General features: G+C 41.2%; 1 protein-coding gene across 1 annotated transcript; it reads left to right on the top strand.

The window, feature by feature from the left end:
* Positions 1 to 17,544, top strand: rhoca (ras homolog family member Ca). The gene is made up of 5 exons (XM_010730086.3): positions 1 to 178; positions 9,429 to 9,586; positions 12,192 to 12,312; positions 12,654 to 12,784; positions 14,591 to 17,544. Exons 2-5 carry the CDS (start codon positions 9,431 to 9,433, stop codon positions 14,762 to 14,764), a joined length of 582 nt encoding a protein of 193 aa, XP_010728388.1. The 5' UTR covers positions 1 to 178; positions 9,429 to 9,430; the 3' UTR covers positions 14,765 to 17,544.
* The last annotated feature ends 49 nt before the right edge of the window (positions 17,545 to 17,593 follow it).

The following is a 17,593-nucleotide window of genomic DNA, read 5'->3' on the forward strand; positions in this document are numbered from 1 at the left end:
TGTCGCTGGTGTCGGTGGGAGGATCCTGCTCGCCTGCCCCGTTTCTCAGCAGCAGTCTCTCCGTAAAATTAGCGGATACTGCAACAAAGAAGTGTGTATGTCTGTGTTTGTCACGACCAAGAAGAAAGAACAAGCGGGAAATAATATTTATAAAAACCTCTCATCTGGCTGCTGGCAGGTAATTATCAAACGGAAGCTGTAGTTTGACTAAATATTCAAATTTGACACAAGTCGACGGTCTAATTATAGCTCACTTACTTGGGTGAGAGGACAAGGTGGTGGCTTGTCTTCACACGGGCTTAGGTAGTAGTTTCACCCCCGTGGTTTTAATAAGTGTGTCCAGGGTGGCTGTTTAGTTGTCAGGGCGTGTTTCTGTGCAACTGTTGATAGCTTCATTGTTGTCGGTGTGGACAGTCTGTCCAACTGCTGCGACCTCAATAAGCAGCTCCGCATGGCAAATCTCCTAATGAGACATTTCTGTTCCTGGGAACACTTTTTAATTTCCTCATTATGAAGACTGCCAGCTTCTCCAAACACAACAACACTTGTGGAGGTGTGGGCATGACTGAGTTATTTAGGCTGAAGTTATGTCCAAGAAAGCTCTGGGAGATAATTCAGTAGTTTGGATAGAAGGAGGTGCCACTCATGATGTCTTAAGAGTCACATACATTTATACATTTTTATATATATCTATATCTATATCATATATCTATATATATCTCTTATACTATATATTAAATGTATTGTAAATTCAGCATATATGGTGGCATTCATGCAAAATATGTTCTCGATGCACTTGCAAATAAATGTTGACAGCAAAACTAAGTGCTGAAACATGTTTATGGTAATATAGTTATTGTTTTAGGTAGTTTATGAAGCAGAAAATGCCAGATATTCTCCAGCTGTGTCATTATAAATGGAATATCTTTTGTGTTTTAAATAAATTGTTGGTTAATCTTTGTGCGAGTAATCTGTGCATCACTTCAATTCAGTTAATAATCATTTCATCACTTGCATGTAGTTAGGAGCTGAATTGATCAACAGGAAATCTGCATAAATTGGTTGTTTTAGTAGATTTTGGTGGCGAAATCTGCATAAATTGGTTGTTTTAGTAGATTTTGGTGGCTGAAATGCCAAAACTCTGGTTGCAGCTTTTCTTTTAAGTCTCCTATGATAGTAAGCAGACTGCCTTTGGCATCTGATGGACAAAATAAGCTGTTTTAACACGTCGCCTAATGCTGTCCTCGTGCAATTGTGATCTGACATTACAGACCGAATGAATAATGGATTAAGGATGAAAACAGTCAGCTTGATCGATCATGAAAGTAATCATTAGTTGCAGCCTTTGAGGAGATGGACTTGTGTCCAGGTTCAGGAGATCTGGTGGGGTCCTCTCAGAAAGCTAGTCGGCCCCCTACTTCATGACCGGAGTTACTGAGCAGAAGTGAGTCATGAGGTGTCGGCTCTCTCATGTGTAGGTGTATCCTCTGCCTCTTCCTCTGAGTTTGGTCATCACGCTCCAGCTGCCACCAGCTGATTCGACTCACTCGTCTTGCCCTACTTCCTCTCAATAGACTTTTAGAGCAGGAGTCTCTGTGGGTGTCTCCCTTTAACATACAATTTACGTTTTTATATCTCTTTATACATCCATGGCTGCTTGATGGACCATGGATGCACGTCATTCATTTGAACACTGTCCAGTCTATCTGGTGTTTAGACAAGCTCTTGTGATGCTCTTCTGATAGGCCTAGTCATAGTGTCAAGGATATTGTCACCACCTGAACTTAAAGGAATAGTTTTATAAAATACGCTGGTTTTCTTGCAGAGAGATGAGAAGATTGATACCACTCTCATCTCTGTAAGGTCAATGTGAAGTTTAGCTTACCTTAGCATAAAGACTGTAAACAGGGGGAAACAGCTAGCCTGGCTCTCTCGAAAGGTAACAACACCCACCTACGAGCACCTGCAAAATTCACTAATTGAGTTGTTATATTTTGTTTGTTCAATCAGTAGAAATCTGGAGTGTAAAAACTACATGTTTCAGTTTTGTGGGTGGGTTATTGTGGGTTTATAAAGAATGCCGTCACTCTGCTTTGCTGCCAATTTGTTCCTGTTGCCACTCGTAGCACTGCAACAAAATCTCCTGTCACCGCAAAAATGGCATCTTTAAAGTCCTTTTCTTTCAAAACACATTAAATATGTTGGAAAATAGTTGCTGAAAACATGTGAAAAGACTTATATTACATTACTATTACTGAAATGTAGAGTTAGACGTTCAAACTGTTTTTCACCAGTTTTCAGTTCTCAGTTCGAGACTGCATGACGCATTGAGGTGAGCATACCCCTGCCCCCCTTACACAACGGTATAAAAGTCTTCAGCGCAACACTTGCGAGCAACTCACAGCGAGCTATGCCCTTAACACCCCGAAAATGCATCTTCCCTGGATGCCAGAATTTGCACAACAGCTCCGTTACTTATTTCAATTTCAAAAAAAGAAGTGATGAAAAAGAAGTGGATCTCCATATTAATGGAGACCTGAAAATAATACAGTAATTACAGTAACGTTAGGGCACTTAGTGCACAGTAATGTGATTTTACATCGTGTACTATACATGATCACGTTAGGGTTTCTCATGATTTTCATGCATGTTATCTAATGTCAGTGCATGTAACGTTAGACTGCTCTCGTTTCCTGAGCAGAATCCAGAGGAAAATACACCGGTAACGGGACACGGGACGTCTCTTAAATGCAACAGCAGCTTGTGGGATGTAGTCAGATTGGAGTTTACGTGTGTCGGTAACACGCACACATATGAGAGACACCTGCCTGGGTGTGACCACCTGCTGGGTGCGCCGTGCTGCCGGTGATCCCCCCCCTCAGAGATTCATTCAACTCGCCCAGTGTGGTTCAGCGGACACGTCCCCACAGTCCCGGAGCTGAGAGTACTGCCCATGTTTTTTAGGCTGAACTACACTATCTCTAATTTCATAAACTTGTGGTTATTTCTAATCATTCAAATTCAATAAGATTGTCACTGTGTCATATTAAGTGATTATAGAGTCACTAATTCGTGACGTGGCCAAAAGACACGACAGACTACATGTTCCTTCATGACCAATCACCACTTGCCGTCTTCCATTACCTGCGTGATGTCACTGAGAAGGAGGTACTAAAATCTGGCTTGCTGGAACAACAATGTAATCAAACAGTGGCGGTGTGTGTGATACCGACTGTCTGACTGTGTACTGAAGAGAGAAAAGGAGATGGTGGCCTTTCTTCATCATTCCTGGTTCGTTTTGCAACGTTTACAGTTGTGCAGGAAGAGTGTTGTGGGCTCTTGCACAAATACATTGTGGAATTTGTCGTTGAGAGCAAATAAAAAATTCTAACGTTAGCCTTTTTGTCGGGGCGTAAGGCGTCCCAGATGTGTCCTTGGCTGGCGTCCACTATGACATACTGGACAATATAAAACAACTGATCGTTGCCCATTGTCTTTCCCAAATAGATCCGACACCCTGCGTCTGCCGGATGGGGCTATGATCAGGCTGATGTTGTGTTGTCTGACCCTGACATTAATGGGACAGTAACTTCCTTTATCGGGAGGTTGCCAGGAAGTCAGCTGAGATTTGTTTATGCTAAGCTAAGCTAACTGGCAGCTTGCTGTAGCCTCATCATAAATATGAGTGGTGAAAATCTCGACAAGAAAGCAAATAAGTGTGTTTCTAACATTTCCTCTGTATGGATAAAGAGGTTTTTGTCCTCAAGGGGCCTTAAAGAAGATGTCATACCTGGTTTTATTTCTTGGGCTGGCTGACTGTTGGGACATTTGATCATTTCCATGGGTGTACCGGTAATCCCATGAGTAAGAGCTGGTGTGTTTGTAACATACGCCCAAAGAATGTGAGAGGCTGATCTGATCTGCTGCTGTGTATATTCCTGCTGTTGTGTAAGAGAGCTCAGCACTCACATTTCAGTTTTATACACTTGAGTCTGCAGCTCATACTCGTGCAATCTCTCCGCTGCATCTATAAACTTGATCTAAAACAGCCCGAAGCTTTTTGTTGATTGTTTTTCGAGTTGTCACCCGAAGTCTGATCCTCCATCTGATCTGATGTCTGCGATCCCCTCTCAGACTTAGTCTGATAAGATGTTTTTTTTATGGCAGATTATGGTTGTGTAGACAGACTGTTTCCCTGGCTGCTTTGCTCTGTCACGGGCACAGCCTTTACCAGTTTATGAACTTTGGCCCATTTCCTAGACAGACAGACAGACAAACTCGCGGAAGTGAAGCAAATTCTTGCATGCTTTTAGTTTTTTAGTTTTTGGGTTTTTTCTTTTAGCTTGTGTCTCTTGTGAAAAATAAAAAAAAACACCCATTCCTTCTTAGAAATGAGTTGTAATTGAGGTGCCAAACCTTGCTGTAGGGCATTCGTGTTAAAATCCCTAAAGTATGTTAAAAGTACTTTTTTATTTCATTCTGCAGTAAAATAAGTTTTGCATTGTTCCGTAGAGGTTTACTCTTTGGCTCGACTTTCTGGGTAAATGTTTACTGTGTACAGTTAAAATCCAGCCCTGGTTTTATTGCTCTGTTAGTTATGAATCTTTTACAACCAGAATTTGTCTGAGCCCCTTGACAACTCCTATGTAATGGCAACACAAAAAAAACAAAACACGGAAATAACTCTTCAATGTTGATAGAAGCTGTTCTGTAACTCTGGTCTTTTTGAGTCTAATGTAGGGTATCAAAAAGAGATGCAGTCCTGGGAAGCCTGTTATATGAGCATCATACCCATTTCCTGTAATACTTTGCAGGACCTCGGAACATAAAAGTCATCATCATCTCCAAAAAAAACAGGCATTTATTGGTTGGATGTTTGCCTGTGTATGTTCTGCATCGTTGTTGATTGATTGTAAAGTCATATGAGGATTTAAAGGCAGCTCCCCCTCATTGGTCAAGGTCACGCTCTGCTCCGTGCTAACTCTGTGATCAGCATGTTACATAACTCCTGTTGGCCCCTAAGCCTCTGACAGCCTCCTTAGAGAAAGAGAGAAGAAAGAAGCGGTGTGTTCAGTAACCCGGGACATTGCTCGAATAGTTGTAGGAAGTAATGGTGTTTAGCTTTGCTGAAGTATTTTAATGGTTCCTCGTGTTTTGGTTGGCTCAAGTTTTGTGTGTGACGCTTTGTCTTCTTGTTTTTAGGATGATGATGTGAATCAACTGAATCTAATAGATAATTAAAGCTAAATAAAAAGAAAATCTCCAATATTTGCATTTTTCTTGTGTCATGCTAGATCATTTTGCATCTTTAGATCTGTAACTCTAATTTACAATATGAGAAAGTGAAATCACTTCTTGGTTGAACTTGCTTACAACTTTAACCTTTAGGGAGAGAGAGGGAGCCTTTGTACATGGGTGTATACTCATCATATGAGCTACCAGGGCACCCCAGAAGTCTAGTTTTAATTAATTTTTATCTATCATGGCTCAATTTATTTCATGACACTGAGCATGATACAGAGCAGGTCTAGACTGTATCTTTATCAATTCCCACCATGAACGAGCACAGATCTGTTTTAGTAACAGATCTGTAAATTTGAAGTGCAGCACAACTCTGAAAAGTTATCCAGCAGGAATTAGTGTATCTTCTGTGGTGGCGAGTATAACTATAAATATAACACTTACCCTTCAAAGTAATCCACCAGGAATGTGGTCATGTATGTGATTGGCCAGCACAGTGCCTTGCTGGATAATGCAACGATACGTGACAAAACTGGAGCCGGGTTCAGCATTATTACTGGATGATCCTCAATCATATGAATGGACCACTTCTTGAAGACTGGTAATAGACCACTAATATTTAAATAACTCATATCACGGAATAACTTCAGTCGGTTCAGCATCCAGTTTGTCTCTTTGATGCTTTAACCTGAAAGTATCTCTGTTTTCCTGCCGTTATAGTCGGTCCTCCGTCAACTCCGGAATGATTGAAGCCTTTATAAATTTTGCTCTAGCATTGCATCGCTAGATGAAACTCAGTTGTGTAGTGTCTGCTCACAGTGACGGGTAAACAAAAATGTCTGCATGATGAACAGAGTGATGGTGAAGTGGAGCTGACGGCACAATGTTGACATGTTTCTGCTTTACTGTCACAGCTTTGTGTGGATGGTTAATCTCTCAGCGACACCTTTTTGCTTTCATTTAGCAGTGTGGAGATCTAAGGCGAGCCAGCTGATACTGGTCCCAGATGATAAGTGGTGCCCATTCACAGGTGGCGATTGAAACAGGACTCGGTCTTTGATATGGATGTGGAGAGGATAAATGGTTTCTCTTGGCTGAAACATGATAAACAGGCCTGATGTGAATGACAATATTAGTGAAATCTGTTACTACTGGAAACCACCTATACTTCCTCTTCAGTTGTTTATATCATTAGTATTCATTAGCGCCTAAATTGAGTGCATCAGTCACAGGTAGCATTCAACACAGTTTGTGACTATATGGAGCATTTTTACGCATAGTTTGCCAAGATGTTCCTTCCTGGGCTCTCAATATCACTCCCACTAAGCACAGGTTATTATAGAGCAAAGAGAGCGCCTGTGTATGTGTGCATGAATGTGTGAGTAAGCATATGTGCGTGCTTGCATGTGCTGCGTTGCCTCTGGCAGCCCTCTCCGTGTCCCGGCTCTGCTGAGGCCTGTCCAAACAGAACTGCAGCCAAAAGCTCCTCCCAGGCTTCGCAGAACAGGAAGTGGATTGTTTTGTTTCACGGGGTTAGCCTCTGAGGCCCCAGTGCTGCTGTCTCCCACTTGTTTGGCTTTGAACCTATCATCTAGTTCAGACCATAGTCTCTGAAAATCATAAAGGTTACCGGGCAGTTTCTCTAGAATCAATATTCATGCCAGTTTTTAACCCACTTATAAAAGGAGAGAGTGGAAGCAGTCTCTGTTCTCATGAAATATTTTGTTTTCTTGAGTATGATCTCATATCAGTTGAAGCATTTGCAGCTGTAGCTGAAGTGAGTGGTGATTTTTTTTTTTTTTTTGGTTGTCATTGTAGAGTATATTTAGGGGGTTTGCTTGCAGGGGGTCTTTCTTTATATATTACACATATAGGAATAACAGGATTGAGCACTGTTATCTGCCAACAACAGCCTAAAGTCAAACACTTGAAGTTGAAAAACTTCAAGTGTAACTGAACACGGTGCACCAGAGAGAGTGAGCCTTTAAGCAAAAAGAAGAAAATGTGAACAAACTATCACCAGAATTTCCATAAGAAGAAACAAGTAACCCAAGATTAATAAAACTGTCAATCAAGTAAACGCCCAAAAGTTCCAATACGGCAAGTCTTAATTATCCATGGAAACTGGGTGATCATTTCTTCTCTTGTGAACTTCTTTTTCCTTTTTAGTCTTTCCTGGGTTTCTTTTCTCACTTTGCAACTCAACCCATTTATTCATATTCTACTGTACCTTTACAGAATATGTATAAATGTAGATATTTATTAGCTTTTTGTCCGTTTATAGGTCAATGCACATTTCCCTGCCACTTACTGTAGTGACTGAGCGACTGATTGTTTGACATTCATACAATACCCTCAGTATTTACATCTTTGCCACAGTGTAATAATTAGCTTCTGAATGTTAAGTAGAGCTGCAACAATTAATTGATTAGTGGATTTTTTATTTTATTTTTTTTTTTGAAAAAGAAATACCCAAGTTCTCTTGTTAGTGTCTCAGATGTGAGGATTTGCTGCTCTCCTTACTCATGTATGACTGTTGGCTGGCCAAAACAAAACAATTCAAGACTTTGGGCTCAGATGGACATTTTTTCCATTTTTTTGCTGGCCAGTCTTCATGCAAAGTCAACCTAACTGGCTGTTTGCGGTAGCTTCATATTTACTTACTTTATAGATATGAGTGGCATCAATCTTTGAGCATTTGGCTCTCTGCAAAAAAGCAAATATTACTATTCCTTTAGTAAAATCCATGTAATCTTTTTCATTCTCTTTGTTAATGTAAGCTCGGCTGTTATACGCAGTATTAATGCCATACTGACCAAACGTCGAGAGTTTATTGACTCGTTACGACACTTAGACTAGACAAATGTCGGCAGGTATTAGCTTTAAAATATCAGAGGATTTAGATAATCATTTTGCACAAATCTGTTTGAGTTATGGCAAAAAAACATCAATCCGTTTTCTCGATGATTTTTATGGTTTGATGCGACTTAACTGAAAAGTTTGGCGTCGCTCTGCATCCAAGCAGAGATTAAAAGCAGGCGAGACTCGACTCAAAAGTTTTGCCAGCAGCACTGAAAGATTAATTTCCCCTGATAAGTGAGTGCCCTCGTGAAGAGGATTGCTGTCAAGACTGTCTGGCAGAAAGTGGATGAGGTGAGGAGCCAAATGACTATATGCACAGCTGCTCCCAGGCAGCAGGGCTCCAACTCATTCATCAGCCGTGCTGCTAAACCCGTCCCCGCACAGCCTGCACCAGCCAAACCAGTCCTCACATCTGGGATTATTACATTAATGTGTCTTTAATGGTTCAGTTGGTTCAGTGGATTCAGGAGACCAGCAAAGCTTCACCCTTGTAAACATCCATCTTTGTCTGACTTGTGTTTTGGTGGGAAATTCTGACATGGCATTTGTTTTCTTCACACACATGCTCACAAGTCTCTAAACCCCATGAAAGCAATTACAGCTTAACACGGTAATGGCATATTGGCTGGCTCCTTGCTCCTGTAATGCAGGGTACTTTTGAGATAATTAGGATACTGTCTGCTATCAGGGTACTCCTGAAGAAGCATCTGCAAGATCAAAAGCAGGGTAGTGTTTTTTTCTGCTTTAGGACACCACCAAGTACTTCACCAGCTGCTCTGATTTCCTGGAAGCTTTTTCTTTTCCACACATTTCAGAGAGAAACAAACAGGACGGAGTAGGCCTGATAGCACATTCCTTCATGTCCCAACTCGTCTCAGCAACCCCCTCCTCCCCTCCACTATCTTACTCCTCGTCTTAATGCAACTTTGTAGTCTATATTTGGCATTTGGGATTCAAGGTTTGTGACTGCATTCGTCTGTGACAACATGCAGATCAAAGAGCGCTCTCTAAGGTTTAATGTGATGCAGTACTGTCAGTCAGAGATGTCAGAGTGGTCTCTTTGGAGGCACACAGCAGGAGCTGAAAAAGTTTTTGTACAACACACGGCGTTCTTGATTTTTATCCTGCGCTCCTGTGATCTCGACAAATAATTTAAATATCTGTCGTGTGGAATACACGAACAGATGACAAAGTGTGACTTTTTGGTTTGACTCGCTCCTGCAGCGCGTCAAGTGAAATCTCCTGTCACGGTGGGCAAAAAAAAAGTTTTCAGGGTTCTACTTTTTAATCTACTCTTCTAAAAGAACTTTTTGTTTCCCCAACAGAGATGGCAACCATTCGGAAGAAACTGGTGATTGTCGGGGATGGAGCTTGTGGGAAAACATGTCTTCTCATTGTTTTCAGTAAAGACCAGTTTCCAGAAGTCTACGTCCCAACGGTGTTTGAAAACTACATCGCTGATATCGAGGTTGACGGAAAACAGGTTTGTATATTTGACACATAAGTAACCAGCTGGGAAGTAGTGTAACGTCTGTCATCATCTGCATAGAAAGTCTTTGTGTGTCATAAACCAACTAACTACTATCCTTGAAGTAGCCATATGAATGGCCTAATTGATTCTTGGCTAAGCCATGTCTGTCAGGCTTCTCATTCTCACATGGCACATGGTTTGCTTTAATTCCTAGTCACCTTTGAAACAGTGCTTCCTTGATTTCAGACGATAGACAAAAATAGCTTCTCACTTCTGGCTGAGGATTTTGCTGAAAGGACAGCTGTCGCTACCAGATCGAACAAGCTACGTTACTAATCAAATAATAGCTCGATCGGTCCAAAAAATGTGTTCAGCTGTAAAGCAATGTAAAATATGGTTCTCAAACCACAAACCACCCATAGATTAGGGTCTCCAAATAGCAACATTATGACAGGCGATAAACTACAGCGGTATTGTTCAGCTACAGTTTATGGCAGGTTTGTTCCTAATAAGATTTCTTATTATTGATGGTTCCTGAACAGAATAAGTACAAGAACCAGAGCTAATTCAGTGAATAAGGGATACTCCACACTTTTCTGCCTATTATTTATCTTGTTTTGAGGCACGATTTCAGTGTTTTTTTCATTTTACCTCTGCTTACCATCTTACCATCACATTTTACAACTTTACAACAGGTCATGGTTGTATGGGCATACCATGTGCATACCATCACTGTTGCGGGCTGTTGCGGGCTGATATTGAAACAAAATCTTACAGGAAATGCAAAACTTTCTCAGTCATCATTGGATGGAAGTTGTGCCATAGTTTAAGAACCAAAAGATGTACTTACATCTGTACATATTGTGCTCACTCTGAAGTTGCACATCCCAGATATAGAACTCCATAGTTATTTTGACATTGTTTGGCTCGTTCGCTTACATAACTGTAAGAACAAAAAAATAGATTCAGACTTTTTTGTATTAAAACTTTTCATTTTTAACATTATGGGAGGTTACTCTTTTAGAAAGACAGCTCCAGTAACTTTGGCTGCAATTGCTGCAGTGTAAAAAGTCAATAAACACAAAGACAGAGGTGCTAACATTAATTAAACTATGATGGCATCTATGGTGACACGGTGATGTGCTATTTCTTTCACACAGGACTTGCAACTCCACAATAATCTGACATGATCAGTTATTGTTGGCAGAAACTTTTTGTTCCTTTATGGGAATTTGTGACAACACTAACTAATAAAATATAATGGTGGATGGTAAATAAAGTGTACTATATAGTAAACATTATTGTTGTTGTTTATGAATGTTTAAGTCCTCCTCCCAAGTGTGTGTCAAGGCGAGTTGGTCCATGAGGGTTGAGTCTGAGCCACAGATGGCTTGTTATGTCAAAAGATTTTGTTCTCAAGCTGACGGCCGCTACAGGATCACCACTTGGCAAAACAGGAAAGGACTCTACTTCCCAGCTTCCTGTTCAGACAGGGAACGTTGATGTCTTCTGGCAATCCCCCACCTCCACTATGAGGACCCCCCTCCTCCTTCTCTGTCTCATTTCCTGTTCTGGGGAGCAAGGAGTGGTTAACTGTTGTGTTCTGAAGAGAAAATCTAAAGTTAGGGAGACATCATGTACATCAGTCTGGAGGGAGATCATTTTGATAAAGATATGAGCACGACCCCTTTAGGTATCCCCCCTGCAACTTTCAAAAAGGTGGCCACCCTGTATGAATTATCCCATCACAGAAGCAGCTGGATTGTGTTCTCAGTTTCTACCCCCCCCTCGAGCGTAAAAAACATTTTCTTTCTCCCACCTTCAATGCATTGGGCAGACTCTAAAAATAGCTGTTTTTCCCCTCTTTCTTTTCCTCCCAAAACATCTGCAGCTTACAACAAGTCCAATGGGAACATAACTGCTCCGGATGCTCATGCAATCTCAACAGTGTTCAGCCACCACCCACCCTCTGCCTCTGCAAACCTCTATTTTTGGGACTGTTGACTGATGCTTGTGCTCTCTGTGGGCACAACAGAATCTATTGTCTTTCAGTAAAGTTCCAGTATTTAAAAACTTAGAAACTTTTTCCCCCATGAACACAGTGAGTCAGCCGAAGAGCTGAGAGCCGAGTGAAGACTGGCTGTTAATGCCTGTACAGGGACAGAAGGTATCCGGTTTGATGCTTGCTAATCTCCCACTTTCCCTAATTGAATTAATCAGTGGTGTGATGGGATGAGGCCAGTCCCCGAGTTCATTTGCACAGCACTGACAACATAACAGACTTATGAAGCTGATTAGGTCAGAGCTGCAGTGGTGATGAGAAATATCTAAACACTGAATTCTCCTCAAACAAGGAAAGCAGCTCTGGTAAAATATCAAAATCTTCAGTTTTGTGGCAAGAGGAGAAAAGTTTCCTGATGTCTACATTATTCACCTCCTGGTATTAAAAGCATTTTCAGTCATGCGCACCACATACCTCATATCTCATACTTGTCGTGTTGTGCTTACTCTGGGAAGCTAATTTGCAGTTTTGGTGTTTAAGTGTTCAACATGACACAGGCAAATCATGTGTGAATTATGTTTGTCCACTACTTCTTACAATGTTTTCTTTCTTTAGGTGGAGTTGGCACTGTGGGATACTGCAGGCCAAGAGGACTACGACAGGCTGAGGCCTCTCTCCTACCCTGACACACATGTCATCCTCATGTGTTTCTCCATCGACAGCCCCGACAGTTTAGGTAAGGAACCACACTGACGTATAGAAGCCCTTTTTTGTTTGTATAATCTATATTTAAACAAGTTAGCAGTATGATTAGTGATATGTTTATTTTTGCAGAATTAAGACCATTCATATCAGCTAAGCAAGCTGTTTTCTAAATGCCTTAATGGACTTGATGGGAAGTAGGATTAGTGCAGCCAGAAACATCTTTGCCTCAAGCAGTCTGCAGAGCAATCCATCTTGAGAAGTGTTCTGTGCCGTGACTCTGCACTGCCTGTCCTTTTGTTTTTTTATATACTCCTCTCACCTCCCCTCAATCTCTCGAGTGATTCAGCTCTCTTCTTGTCTCTCCCGGGACAGAAAATATCCCTGAGAAGTGGACGCCGGAGGTAAAGCACTTCTGTCCCAATGTCCCCATCATACTGGTGGGGAACAAGAAGGACCTGAGGAATGATGAGCACACACGGAGGGAGCTGGCCAAGATGAAACAGGTACAAAAGCCTCTGAGGCACAGTGACCATGGGTTGGGCTACAAGTATTAATTCTCAAGCTTCAAAGGCCTGAGGGTGAAACATTTCAGTTTAGCTGAGCAGAAGGCTTCTAATGTGACGATATACAGTAATTTAAGTAATATGAGTTTGAAGGTGGGCAGCAAGAATGTTCCTGGTTTGAACCCCTGAATCTTTCCCCGTCTGCGTGAGTTCTCTCTGGGTACTCTGGCTTCCTCCCACAGTTCAAAGACATGCACTTAATAGGTTAATTTATGACTCTAAATTTCCTGTAGGTGTAAATGTGAGTGAGAATGGTTGTTTGTCTCTATGTGCCCTGCGGTAGGCTGACGACTTGTCCAGGGTGTACCCCTCCACTGGCCCAAAGTCTGCTGGGATAGGCTCCAGCCTCACCATGACCCTGATGAGGATAAGCAGTTACAGATAACTGATTGAGTTTGAAGGCTTATCACGCTCTTAAACACAAAGCACGGGGGTTTATAATCCCACGAGACAAAGCTATCCTGGTTTTATCATCTATACATACATTTACAAACTTATCTAACAGGAAAGTGGGCTTTCCCTCAGTGCTGCTGCCTTGTGTTGCATCAAAAGTTGAGCTGTGGCCTTGCTTCAGACATGTTTTTGTTGGGGTTTCCAGATGGTGCCATAAAGGATATCAGTCATTGAGAATTAGTCGAGTCAGTTTTATTTATATTGCTCAAAATCGCACATTTTCCTCAAAGGGCTTCACATTCTGCTCAACATATGACAACTGCTGTCCTCTGTCCTCAACTCAGGAGGAATGACACAACAAAACAGAGAAACCTCAGGAGGAGCACCGGAGGAGGGATCCCTCTGCTCCCTCCAGGACAGACTTGCAATAGATCTTAATAAGATATAAAAAGACTAGACAGAAGTAACAATTGTGAAATTATTTAGAATATATAGAGAGAAGCAGAATGTAAAAAATCTGCAAAAATAAGAAAAATATCGAGCAGCAAAAAGATTAAACATGAATCGAAATCCCCTCCTGTTTATTTTTGCCTGTTTACCACTGAAAGTCACCCCCCCCCCAGAGAACAAACAGTGACAGCACTATGAACAGGCTGTTAGCGGCCTTTCAGTCACACTACAATGACAACAACATGTTGGTTTACTGTGTCACAACGTGCCACTATGTCCCACTCTCTGTCTGTCTCCAGGTCCAGCTGATAATAGCGACATGTTGACAAAGCTCTTTCAGACGCCACCGTCAGCTTTTCCTTTCTGTAGAAATCAGGAGCCGTTCGACAAAGAGTAGCACTAAGTCATCAGTTCAAATGTTTTGGATTTTACATGGTCACGCAGATATTGTTGCCTTTTGAAATATGTGAGCTGTGATGTAGCTGAGAGAGTTAGTGATGTGTTTGATCAGTTTGTCATAATTTCAAGATTATTTGGTTTTGTAAAAGACTTTTATAGCAGAACTATTGTTGTGGGTGGACTGAACATGTTGCGATTAACCATTTTCATGATTGATTATTCAGTCAACCATTAATTGTGTTTATGGTGTGTAAGATTTAAGATCAGAGCCCATGGGGATGTTTTCTGTTTGCTTGTTTTGCCAGTCTCAAAATGAAAGAAGCTGAAACTTGATTATATTTGTAATATTTCCTTTAAATTTGGAAAAACCAAAAGCTTATTTAAACTCATTTGACGTTTACATGTTCAGCTTTTTGTTGGAATGCAGAGTAAAGTGGCGGTAGCTGCTATAAGATAGTGAGGAATGACGTTCCAGCACTGACCATCTCTGATCTAACCATGCAGGAGCCAGTGAAGACAGAAGAGGGCAGAGACATGGCCAGCAGGATCAGTGCTTTTGGATACTTGGAGTGCTCTGCCAAGACCAAGGACGGCGTGCGGGAAGTGTTCGAGATGGCCACTAGAGCGGCGCTACAGGTCCGCAAGTGCAAGAAGAGAAGCGGCTGCACGCTGCTGTGAGCAGTCCACACGTCATCAGATCAACTGACCCAACAGGAGAAAAAGAAAACACGAAAAAGGACTGGCCTTTTACCAAATGGCATCTTCGTACTGTATCTCGCATTTCACGATAACAGTCAGGCAGATGAAACAAACCGAACACAGGAAAATAAGTTTGTCTTTATTACAGCAGTGTTTAGAAGTTGATGTTTAAAGTTTCTTTTTTTTTCAAAAATCTGTCTTTACACATCATTTTCCTACTTATTTTTTCTTTATATTTGTTAATTAGGCCGTGATAGATATTTGTATGCAATATTGTTCTTCACAAGCTTGGGCGAGCAGCGTCCTTCTTAGCTTGTGTCAAGTCTCCATGAGTAATGTCTTATCCAAACACTCCAGACTGTCATGTTAGTATCAGCTCTGTTCATCCTTGTAGTCGTGATAAGAGAATGAAAGTTGATATCTTTTTTTAACATAAGTGCTAGTGCCTTTTTAAGTTTTTACACCACTATCTATTTCTCATGTTTTTCAGCTAGCTTACATTTCAGCTGAGGGGCCCCCTCTGTTGTACTGTAGCTCATTTTACACACTGTTTGTCATTGTGAAACCTGATCAAAGCCATAACTAAGGCTTTCAGCACGGTTGACAACTCGTCAAGCACAACAAATGGCTGCTTGTGCCATTTTTGTTGCCGTGAAACAACAGCATTCCCTCGGGGTTGGCCATACTCACGGAGGATAAACAAGTTGGCTGCCTGTCAACAAAGGAGCGAGCTTCACATTCTTTATGAGTATCTGCTTATTCACATACATCCCTCTTAACTATCGGTAATCTGTGCAGTGGACCAGGACGGGCAGATGAGGACTGGCCAATCAAGACACAAGCCAGTATGACTCAACTATGCACAATGGCTGTTAGGACCAACAGGGAGATGACACAGCTGAAAGAGAAATGAAGGCCAAGGCCTGGTGAAAGCTCCTTTGTTTGTTTATTGTGAGTAACTGAGTTCAGCTCTTGTTCTGCTACGATGCAAGAGGGCCGGCCACACCCGCTGTTGGAATTCATGTGTTGAACGAGTTAGCCCAGTGGCGAAAAAATTATGTCTCTTTTAGTCATTGCGTGTGGACGTTTCCAGTCGGATGACATTCTTTACATGTTTTGAAAGGAGCTGAATTGTGTGTGTGTGGTTGTGTGGTTGTGTGTTTGTGTTTTTTCCCCTCCCGGTGCCTTCTCTGTTCTGCTGTGCCTTTTTTTTTGTTTTTGGTTGTTCTCTCCCAGACCAGATAGACCAGATCCTCTATGTCAACCGGTCAACCACTGACTGACAAGGTCAAGAGCGACCTTTCTGATATGTTTCACAAATCGTGGATCTTTAGAATTTATCCAAAAATGCAGGCTTGATTATTGCAAAATGTGTTTGCTAAATTTCCAGTCCTAGTCATAGCATGAATATTAAGATTTTACCTATAAATGCAGTCTCATTGTTATCTTGGCAGATAAGACAGGTTATACCGATTGGTGTCGAGTTTTGCATCAAGAATGAATCATGGGAACATTACAAAAACATCTGTCTGCAACCATGAAGGTTGTCTTTGATGTTTTACAGTATTATTGCAAAAAAAAAAAGGTTTTAGAGTTCAACTGTGGAAAGATGGAAAAATTCAGTCTATTCATGTCTTTATTCTGATCTATGTTGGTCTTAATTTTCACAGCTTGGCAAGAAAACATTTGATATTTTATGTCTCACGTCAAGCACTGAATTATACTGAATGCATCACACGTCAGAGACTGTCCACTGGTCCCAGTTCTTGTGTCCTGTACGAATAATTGTGAAAATATAACCGCTTGAAAGGCAGAGCGACTGTCCTCAGACACAGACTCTTTATGGCATTCCTTTTCTCTGCCTCGGTTGCTCATTCATGTACTGTAGATATCCCATGGTTGCATGTTGCTGTCTGTCTAAAGGAAGGTGGGTGTTGAAATGTGTGTGTGTGTATGTGGCAAAAAATAATATCTTTGACGTTGCATGCAACCTTATAATGCCAGTACAGGCAAACCTACCAGCTGGCAGATCTGTGTCTGTTATATTGTAATGCCATCTGTAATGCAACTTTATACCCTCTACTGGCCAACCACATATGTTTTGACCGAGTGATCCAGTGGAGTCGCTTCAACCTGAGGTTGAGGAGAGGAGGCATTTATTACAATTACAAACACCATATTCATATTTTTACCTCAAATCCCTATAGGGTGGATACTATGTTTTAACTCTGGACTTTGCACATTATTGGGGACAAGAACAAGCACACTAACAAGGCAAGAGTGAAGAGATTAAGATCCCTATGCCTAATGATTTCTGTCAATGAAAATGAGACAAGCGTTTCACAGCTGTGGCTTGATATTCACAAGTCTCGACAAGGAAGTATTGGGAATTAGAGGACGCAAGAGATCGTCGAATAACTTTCACAGCTGGAAACATAGGCCAGGGTCTAGTGTTGAACATATCACTAAGAGCATGTACAATACTGTTAATGTGTATGCTGTCCTTATGATGTTGATGCATGCATGAGAAAATTATGGGTCTTTATAGCGTGTTCACACCCACACACGTCTTTGGGAACAGCTTGTGCTCAGTGTTGTGTAACTTTTCTTTCTTTCTCTGGAAGTATTTGAAATGATAAAGGATCCAAATTTATATAAAAACTAATTGTAATAATGCTATGTAAAACAGAAAGTGTCGTAGTGAATGTCCGATCTGAAGTGAACATGAACATTGTTAATAAACTATTTTTGAGACAAGACTGAGTCGCCCTCCTTGGTCATTTCTTATAGAAAGTTAAGACATTAAAT

The sequence above is a fragment of the Larimichthys crocea genome, chromosome VI, assembly GCF_000972845.2.
Source record: "Larimichthys crocea isolate SSNF chromosome VI, L_crocea_2.0, whole genome shotgun sequence".
Lineage (NCBI taxonomy): Eukaryota > Metazoa > Chordata > Actinopteri > Sciaenidae > Larimichthys > Larimichthys crocea.

What these genes read in the sequence shown, in the direction of transcription:
- rhoca (XM_010730086.3), top strand. Translation starts at nt 9,431, where the DNA reads ATGGCAACCATTCGGAAGAAACTGGTGATTGTCGGGGATGGAGCTTGT. An exon ending in TCGAGGTTGACGGAAAACAG is followed by an intron (nt 9,587 to 12,191) that starts GTTTGTATATTT and finishes TTCTTTCTTTAG; the next exon opens with GTGGAGTTGGCACTGTGGGA. An exon ending in AGCTGGCCAAGATGAAACAG is followed by an intron (nt 12,785 to 14,590) that starts GTACAAAAGCCT and finishes CTAACCATGCAG; the next exon opens with GAGCCAGTGAAGACAGAAGA.